This window comes from Otolemur garnettii, unplaced genomic scaffold, assembly GCF_000181295.1.
Source record: "Otolemur garnettii isolate 467f Iridium unplaced genomic scaffold, OtoGar3 scaffold00054, whole genome shotgun sequence".
Classification (NCBI taxonomy): domain Eukaryota; kingdom Metazoa; phylum Chordata; class Mammalia; order Primates; family Galagidae; genus Otolemur; species Otolemur garnettii.
The window spans coordinates 928,035-938,141 of record NW_003852449.1 but is presented as its reverse complement, the minus strand read 5'-3'; the positions used below and the strand labels follow the sequence as shown (position 1 = coordinate 938,141).

Sequence of the window (10,107 nt, the reverse complement as noted above, 5' to 3'; positions counted from 1 at the left end):
AAAATTAGTTCACATAATGTGCAGAATCAAACCTGACAAAGAAAGATGAAATAAATTAACAGCACAATAATAGCTAACATTTACATAAAGTGCCATATATTAGGAATTAAATGTTTCTATCTCATTTACTTCTCACAACCCAATGAAGCAGATACTATTTTACAAAGCCTGGAGTTTCCCACAGTGACCTAGCTGGTCAGTGGTGAAGGGGGTCTTCTAACAGGCCGTTTGGCTTTGGAATTCCTGCTTTCAACCACTGTGCCATAACATCTCTCAATACCAGCTACAAATTAAAAAATCAGAAATGTCTCACTAACCATCATTATGGAATACAAAATAATCATTTGGCCCCTTTGTATCGAAATTTTCCACATATTTTGTTTCTTTCCATCTATCAACTAGCTTTAATTCTGAGCCACCAGTTTTGTTTTACTATTTTTCTCCCTTCAGTGTTTGACACTTATGTGACCTTGTTTGTTCAAAATAAAAGCGAGTTGAACACTTTCCCTAATTCCAACCACTCTCTTATCACGTCCTCAGCGGCTTGTGCAGAAGGGACTGTGGAGGCTGATAACCAGGGTCCCAGGGGCGCAGGGAGCCCAAACCTGTCTTCAGTTTATTGTGTGTGTGATGCGGAGCAGGACAGTGGTGGTAGGAGTAAATATATTTTTTATATGGTAGTAAATATATTTTTTAGAAAGATTTCCATTTCATGGAAATAAAAGGTTAAGACCATATCAAGCCAAATACAGAAATGAGAAAGTTTTATTTATCTAAAACAATTTAGGCTATATAAACAAATAACTGAAGTTCCATAGGAAGAAATTTCCAAAACACACAAAAGAAAAAGTACCATCTACAAGATTATTTACATGTTTAGGGTCCACGTGAAAACACCTGGTCCCCAGGCCTGGTATTGACATAGAATACAGTCTGTGGTAACACACTTGGGAGGAAGACTATTGTACCTTCTAGCACATGACAAAAACCAGACAAGGAGCCGCTGAAATGGTGGTGGCTCAAGGCCATAATCACAACCACACCACCTCTGAAAGGCCCTCATTAGGGGGCAGAGTAATCTGCAAAGATGCAGCTTTTACACATGTTGTTACCTACACCAATGTAATTACTACAGTTTCTATAAAGACAAACAGGTGTCTTAACACTCTTTAAAAATATATGTAATAATAAGTTTCCTAAAGATTGAAAAAGTCCAGACTCATTAAGGGTGAATAAAAAAGCTATTGCTTTCCTAGGGTCACTTTCTCCCTTTATTCCTGCTTAAATGCAAAAGCTGATAATTTCTGATTTGTACAGAGCTCCAAAGGTTTTTGCTTCTTAGGCAAGTTCAGGTTTTCCTTTGCTGCTTCTTCCTGGATTTTGGTTTCATCACTTGCATCAGCCACACGTTTCCGCTTCTTTGCTTCAGCTTCATCAGCTGCAGCTTCTCCTTTGGCCTTGTTAGTCCAGGCCTTGAAAAATATCAGGGAGGAAGAGAAAAGACTTTAAGGCAATAACAAATAGGAAGAAAATGACTTGTTTTTTCTTTTTATTAAAAAAAATTTTTTAATCTCTTCATCAAGAAGCAAAGAGAGGCCAGGCTCCGTGGCTCACGCCTGTAATCCTGGCACTCTGGGAGGCTAAGGCAGGTAGATGGCTTAAGCTCAGAAGTTCAAGACCAGCCTGAGCAGGAGTGAGACCCCATCTCTAAAAGTAGCTGGGCATTGTGGCAGGCGCCTGTAGTCCCAGCTACTTGGGAGGCTGAGGCAAGAGTCAAAGAGTGTGAAGTTGCCATGAGCTAATACACCACCCCACTCTACCCGGGGCAACAAAGTGAGACTGTGTCTCAGAAAAAAAAAAAGAGAAGGAAAGAAAATGATTACTTTTCCAGGTAATATGTGGATATATAAAGCAGAATATTTAGCACTTGAGTTGTTAAGCTAATCATTAAGTGTTCTCATTAACAAATCTTTTTTACTTAATTGCAGAGCACATTAAAAAAAATCACATTCCGGGTGGCACCTATGGCTCAAAGGAGTAGGGCACCGGCCCCATATGCCAGACGTGGTGGGTTCAAACCCAGCCCCAGCCAAAAACTGCAAAAAAAAAAAAAAAAAAATCACATTCTAGGCTTGACGCTTGTTGCTCATGGCTAGGACACCAGCCACATACAGCAGAGCTGGCGGGTTAGAATCCAGCCCGGGCCTGCCAAACAACAATGATAATACAACCAAAAGAAAAAATAGCTGGTGTTTTGGCAGGCGCCTGTAGTCCCAGCTACTTGGGAGGCTAAGGCAAGAGATGTCATTGGTCTGCCATTACATATTCCTTCCCCTTCCTTCCTTCATGTAGCAGAAACTCACTGAACCTCAAGCCCAGGAGTTGGAAGTTGTTGTGAGCTGTGATGCCACGGCACTCTATCCAGGGTGACAGCTTGAGACTCTGTCTCAAAAAAAAAAAAAAAAAAATCACATTCTACGTCTATAATTTTTCAGACTAAACTCTTCTTGTATTTAATCATATTAAATGTAAAATACTATAACTGAAGATACTTACTGAAAATGAAATGAGGTTAACTACCTACAGGTTCACATGCAGTTGTGAAGTCTTCTCCCAGTTTTCCCCATCTTGCAAGGATCACAACTCGGGTATTGACACAGTGATACAATCTCCTTTCCTTCTACTCATCTGAGTGTACATCTTATATTGTACGTGTGTATATTTACCACCACAGTGAATCCAGAATAGTTCCATCACCATAAGGACCCCTCTTGTTACCACCTGCTCCCCCAAATCCCCACCTAGGCCCAAACCCTGCGAACCTCTATTACCCTCCATCTCTACCATGCTGTCATTTTATATAAATGAATTACACAGTATACATTCTTTGGGGATTGGTTTTTATTAACTCAGCAAAAGCCAAACATGGCCCATTCATTGCATCTGTCTCTTAAATCTTTTTTGTTTTTTTAGACAAGGTCTCACTCTGTTGTCCTAGCCAGAGTGCAGTGGCATCATCACAGCTCACTGCAGCCTCCAGCTCCTGGGCTGAGCCTTCTGAGCAGCTGAACTATACAGGCCTGCACTACCGTCCTCGGCTAATTTTTTAGAACAAACTTTATAGAGGTGGGGTCTTGCTATTGCTCAGGTTGTTAATTCTCTTAAAAGTTCTCCTCTTTTGGGTGGTGCCTGTGGCTCAGTGAGTAGGGCGCTGGCCCCATATACTGAGGGTGGTGGGTTCAAATCCGACCCCGGCCAAACTGCAACAAAAAAATAGCGGGGCGTTGTGGTGGGTGCCTGTAGTCCCAGCTACTCGGGAGGCTGAGGCAAGAGAATCAATAGCCTAAGCCCAGGAGTTGGAGGTTGCTGTGAGCTGTGTGACACCACAGCACTCTACTGAAGGCAATAGAGTGAGACTCTGTATCTAAAAAAAAAAAAAAAAAAATTCTCCTCTTCAACCATTTATTTATTAAAAGGGGCCCTTCAAGCAGTAGAATTTCTCATATTAACAGAATGGATTTGAGTAAATGTTTAGTATTTACTTAAAAATACAGATTTTAGATCTTTGAAAATACAATCATAACTTTTGCCAGGTCTCTTCCTCTTTTAAAGTATAAGGTCTTACTCATTCAGATGATTTCTTTATAGTTTATTTATAGTTTGTATCCCTGTATAAATACTTACAAATAAAAAACTCAACATTACTAACGAGGTGGTACTAAAGCACTTATTTAGTTCTAAAACGAGACTAGGGTTCGGCGCCTGTGGCTCAAGTGGCTAAGGTGCCAGCCACATACACCTAAGGTGGTTGGGTTTGAATCCAGCCTGGGCCCGCCAAACAACAATGACGGCTACAACCGAAAAATAGCCTGTGGTCCCAGCTACTTGGGAGACTGAGGCAGGAGACTTGCTTGAGCCCAGGAGTTGGAGGTTGCTATGAGCTGTGATGCCACGGCACTCTACCCAGGGGGATAGCTTGAGGCTCTGTCTCAAAAAAAATAAAATAAAATAAATAAAAAATAAAACAAGACTAGAGGTGGTCAAACCAATTTCTAGCTTCCTCAACATGAGACACTGTTACACAAAGCCCAGTTGATCAGAGCACGTCCCTCTGTTACTAGGTGCCTGTTCTCCACACCGCCATCCCCAGGGAACTGAAGTCTGAGGATTTCATTGGTCTGCCATACATATTCCTTCCCCTCCCTTCCTTCACGTAGCAGAAACTCACAGGAGGAGCAAGCCACCTGCCCTAATTTCCATGTGAAAACATAAAACATATCAGCCTTTTCTCCCCAAAGGATATTAGTATTCAGTGTGTAAGTGGACAGCATTAAAAAAATCCTACTTGAAAGAACCTTAAAGTAATAGTCTAAAAAATACAAATTAACTTCATTTTCACTTGTTAATCTTTTTTGCTTTTCTTTAATTTTTATTTTTTACTTATTTATTGTTTGAGACAGAGTCTCGCTTTCTCACCCCTGGTAGAGTGTGTGCATCACAGCTCACAGCAACATCAAACTCCTGGGCTTAAGCGATCCTCCTGCCTCAGCCTACCCAGTAGCTGGGACTACAGGTGCCCAGCTATTTTAGAGATGGGGCCTTGCTCTGGCTCAGGCTGGTCTCAAACTTGTGAGCTCCAGCACTCTACCCACCTCGGCCTCCCAAATGCTGGGATTACAAGTGTGAGCCACCAACACCCCACCCCCTTTCTTGATACAGAGTCTCGCTCTGGCACACGGGCTAGAAAGCTGTGGCATCACAGCTCACAGCAACCTCAAACTCTCGGGCTCAAGCAACCCTCTTCCCTCAGCCTCTTGAGTAGCTGGGACTACAGGCACCTGCCACAATACCGCACTAGTTTTTCAATTTGCTTTTGATTTATAAATAATGAATCCTTTCTTGAGGTTCCCCCCCAACTTAAAACATATAGAAACTTATGCAAATCTAAACAGTAAATGCCAAAAGTTAACCACCAACATTAAATAATAATTATCACATATCTACATGCTCAAAGCTGACACTTGGTATTTAATTTCTTCTCCACATAAGAATTTAGGGAATGTGTTAAATTTCCAAAACAGATACAGGCATTTTTATGAGAATTTTTAAAATCTGAAATCCATTTAGATTTCAATCCCACCACAATTATCCTTACCTTCCTTTCTTCCGCTGATAATCCTCGAAATCGAGTCATTCCTTCTTTTATGATGTCTGCTTCATCTGAAAAGTCAGGATTCTCAGACAAAATATTACTTCTATTTTCCTCTAGCCACATTTGGAATCCAGTCTTTGGCCTAAAATGCAATTATGTGAAAAAACTTCACTTCACATGCAGTTTAAAGGGCCTTATGACTTTTCAAGTTAGCGATGAGACGTCAGTGTTTGCATATCTACATAAAGTAAGGAGAAGATTACACTTGCTAAATCCGTATCACCTAAACCCCTGCAGACTGTAGGCTTGATACCCTGGAGAATCCTTCCAGGTCAGTTTAACGGGATGCCCCCGAGTGTACTTCCCAAGTGCAGCAACTGTGAACTCTGCACTTTCAACTCTATTACACACACTGACAGCCTCTCTGGCCTAGTAAAATTCTTCAGGTAGCTTTGGTAGGCTCGTTCTCCTTTTTCCAAACCAGTTATGTGAAATCTTTTCAGATTCTGTCGACCCCCTTTCCCTCCAGCTCACCCTCACCCTAACAGCTGAGCTGTATTATGTATTATCATTACACAAAGCAAGGGCACTGTACACTCGAAAACTGTATTGGATTCCCCTCATCACATAAATTGTCTTTAGCTTACAAGTGAAGGTATAATGCAAATGTGTGTTTAACATTTACTTAGTACCCATTATCTTCAGGCACTGTTCTAAATGCTTTATATGTACTATCTCATTTAAATGGCAATAACAGATGAGGGAGATACAAGTAGTATAGTATCTCTGTTCCACAGATGGAGAAATCAAGGCTCACAGAGATGAAATAACTTAACTGAGATGACTCTGAGAGGAGGAGTCATTCTCTCCAGCCACATCTGGAATCCAGTCTTTGGCCTAAAATGCAATTATGTGGAAAAACTTGAACCTGGGCTTCTCGCAGCCAAGTAGCTTGACTCCAGAGTCCCCTGTTTAACTCACCAGCTATCCTCCCTCCCACTCTGCTGGGGCTGAATGGGTCCTAAACAACAGGCTTAATGCACAGCAAAAATACCAGGGAAAATATTTATGATCGAATTTTCAGAAGTGGGCCAGGTACAGTGGCTCAGGCCTATAATGCTAGGACTCTGGAAGGCTGAACTGGGAGGATTCCTTGAGTTGAGGAGTTCAAAAACAGCCTGAGCAAGTGCTATACCCCGTCTCTACCAAAAATACAAAAATAAGCTAGGTATTGTAGTGGGCAACTGAGTACCAGCTACTCAGGACGCTGAAGCAGGAGGATTACTTGAGTCCAAGAGTTTGAAGTTGCTGTGAGCTAGGCTGATAACAGCACCACTCAGGGCGACAGAGCAAGACTATCTCCCTTTCCCCCCTGCACAGAGATAGTAATAGTATTCAGAACAAAATAGAAATATAAAAACCACAGCTACTCCTTTAAATTAAAATGGATAATAGAAACTTATTAGAAAAATAAGATAGTCAATGCTAAAAATGAAACTGTGACTTCAGGATCAGCTTGGTGGCTCACACCTATAATCCTAGCACTTTAGAAGGCTGAGGTGGGTGGATTACTTGAGCTCTGGAGTTCGAGACTAGCCTGAGCAAGAGCAAAACCCCATCTCTACTAAAAAGAGAAAAATTAGCCAGGTAGCAGGCACCTACAGTCCCAGCTACTTGGGAGGCTGAGGCAAGAGGATCATCAGAGCCCATGAGTTTGAGATTCTATGAGATGTGATGCCACGGCACTCTACCCAGGGTGACAGAGTAAGACTGTCCCAGGAAAAAAAAAAATTATGATTTTAAAAATTTCACTGATACATTTAAAATCTAGCATAGCAGAGACAGAGATATCTGGTAAGTGTACTGGTGGACAAATAGGACATGGACATACAGAAACTCTTGTATTGCTGGGGGCAGGTGTAAGACGACACCACCTCAGGACAGAACGAGTGGGCGGGCTCCCTGGAAGCCCACATGCAGGTTACCACACTCCACACAGGGGCCATCGCAATGTCGCACTGCGTCTATGAGAAGCAACATCCATGTAAAACTATTCACTGTAGTACCAGCAGAAGACAAGCAACCACTTTTGTACACAAAAGTAGACACTAAACGAACTATGATGTCTCTATTCAAAGAATATATTCTCTGGCTTGTAGTGCTTTAAAAAAACATTCAAAGGATATGAAAAAGTTAAAGCTCTTTATGTAGTAATGTAAAAAGATCTGCAAAATCTATTGTTAAGTAAAAAAAAAAGATACAGAATAATGAGTAAAACTGTGTTAAACAAAAAAAATCCACATAGGTATGTGTATGTTTATATATGCATATAATCATTTTAGAAGGCTACAGAAGAAATCTGTTGCAGTGACTATTTATGGAGAAGGAAACTGGCTGGACAGGAAGGATTTACTTTCTTTCTTTTTTTTTTTTTTGGAGACAGAGTCTCACTTTGTCGCCCTTAGTACAGTGCCCTGGTGTCACAGCTCACAGCAACCTCAAACTCTTGGGCTCAAGTGATCCTCTTGCCTTAGCCTCCCAAGTAGCTGGGACTACAGGTACCTGCTGTAACACTCAGCTATTTTTAGAAATGAGATCTCACTCTGGCTCAGGCTGGTCTCAAATCTGTGAGCTCAGGCAATCTACCCACCTTGGCCTCCCCGAGTGCTAGGATTACAGGCATGAGCCACAGTGTCCAACCCATCATACTTTTTTTTTTTTAATCTTTTCCTGTTTTTCCCCAGGTAACTATATTATTTAAAAACAAAAATGAAATAAACAAACAATAAATCAATTACAAATACATCTACAATTTAGAACATATACACTCTTACATTAAAGTATATATGTACACACACACACACACACACACACACACGTCCAGACTGGGTTCAAACTTCGGGGCTCAAGCAATTCTCCCATGTCAGCCTCCTAAGTAGCTGGGACTACAAGTGTGGGCTACAGTGTATTGTAATACATAATGTAAATAGGTATTAATCAACATTTGTGGCTTCCTTAAAGTCACAAGTGTTCAGAATACCAATCAATGTATTATTCATAGTAGGGAACATCGCAGTTGCATGATTCTGTTATCACTGCTAGTATACACTACATACTAAGCTTCTCTATATACCAACCTTTGGTTTTCAACGTTTTCATGACTTATAGCAGGTGCTTCAGATGATAGATTTTTAGAATTTTCTTCTTTTTGTTCTTCAGTCTTATTGGCTTGAGAAGTTCTTTTCTGAAAATAGGATGCTGCAGATACCTGTACAAGTAAATATTATAAGCACTGCAACCAAATCTCATATGAGTTTTATATGTTACAAGGAAGTTCTGGAAAGTGTGAAGAAACATTTACAATCATTTAGAATTCCTATGCCTACATATGAAGTCTGGGTTTTTAGCTGAAAATAAACACACACATCGAAACAAACCAAAAAAATTATACTTTAGATTTCATACTTTCTAAATAAATGCAATTGAATGAAATGGAAAAGATCTAATGGAAATACATCTATTTTTGGCTCGGCACCTATGGCTCAAGTGGCTAAGGCGCCAGCCACATACACCTAAGGTGGCGGGTTTGAATCCAGCTCGGTCCGCCAAACAACAGTGACGGCTGCAACCAAAAAAAAATAGCCGGGCACTGTGGCAGGCACCTGTGGTCCCAGCTACTTGGGAGGCTGAGGCAGGAGACTCACTTGAGCCCAGGAGTTGGAGGTTGCTGTGAGTTAGTGATGCCACAGCACTCTACCCAGGGGGATAGCTTGAGGCTCTGTCTCAAAAAAAAAAAAAAAAAAAGAAATACATCTATTTTACTGATGACAAATCTGGATGAAACACTAGTGTGGACAAAATCAAAATATAAACGAGAGATTAAGGCTATGTACTATACCAGCCATTATTAAACAAGACTTCATCAGAATCATCTGGTGGGGGGTGTTAATAAAAATACAGATAAATGCCAGAGTCCCTGAGCCTCGGTACATATATAATTTTTGAAAAGTAATTCTGAACCAAAACCAGAACTGAACCCACTTCCCTAGTTAATCAATTACAAACTAGAAATCCCTTCCACTTAGAACAGGGACCAACACTGAGCAGACCTGGCTGCTGAGAGCAGGGGGCCCAACGGTACCTGCTTAGACTTTGGCTTTGGAATCAGAGGCTTTATGACTGGAGACTTCTCACTACTTGTCGCTCGATGAACTGCTGTGGACTTCTTAGATGATTTGGTCATATTGTCTAAGATATTACTTGAATGTGGTGAATTCACTGACCTACCTGGCTCTTTGGAATTGGCTGATACCTAAAGAGCAAACCAGTGTTAGCACTTTAAGTTTGAAAGGGGAAATAAAACTCAAGAGATTTGTTTTCCCTTTAAATTTCTGTTAAGTTTGTACTGAAGTCTCATATTACAACTCAGTACATTTGGTACAATCCAAATCAAGATCGATGCATATATTCCCAAATACCACCTATCCAAGAAAAGACATGCAGTATCTTTTAAAATCATGGGTAACTCTTAGCCCAAGTGTGACTCGGTGCTGCCTTCTTTTTTGTTTTTACAGTGACCAGTCTTTCATGCCTCCATGTTTGTGGAGGGTCATCTGGTCATTTGAAAATATTCCTTTGTATGGAAATGTATTTAAATAATAAGAAATATCACCAAAAAGAGTTTACCTTAAAGGGGTTTACTCGTCCTTGGCTGCTAGAGATAACTGCACCTTTTACAAGAAAGAACTTTGCTTAACAGTGGTAAAAAAATAGATGACTTCTGACTTTCTAATAGTAGGCAAAATATTTTAATCTATATTATATGAAAACAAACAATGTACTTTTAGAACTATTAACAACTCCAGATGACCAAAAATCGCATTACAACAAAGATATTTGTATCAGAATGTTTATTGCAGCCCAATTCATAATTGCCAGGTCATGGAAGAAGCCCA

General features: G+C 40.6%; 1 protein-coding gene across 1 annotated transcript in view; it reads right to left on the bottom strand.

Annotated features, from left to right (window-relative positions):
- Positions 1-792: 792 nt before the first annotated feature.
- Positions 793-10,107, bottom strand: part of WDHD1 (WD repeat and HMG-box DNA binding protein 1) — a 62,160-nt gene continuing 52,845 nt past the window's right edge. The window contains exons 21-25 of the mRNA XM_023514517.1: positions 9,839-9,882; positions 9,294-9,464; positions 8,290-8,420; positions 5,156-5,294; positions 793-1,472 (exon numbers count right to left, since the gene is read on the bottom strand). Coding sequence (XP_023370285.1) covers positions 1,272-1,472; positions 5,156-5,294; positions 8,290-8,420; positions 9,294-9,464; positions 9,839-9,882 — 686 coding nt within the window. The 3' untranslated portion in view covers positions 793-1,271. The remainder of the gene's footprint in view (positions 1,473-5,155; positions 5,295-8,289; positions 8,421-9,293; positions 9,465-9,838; positions 9,883-10,107) is intronic.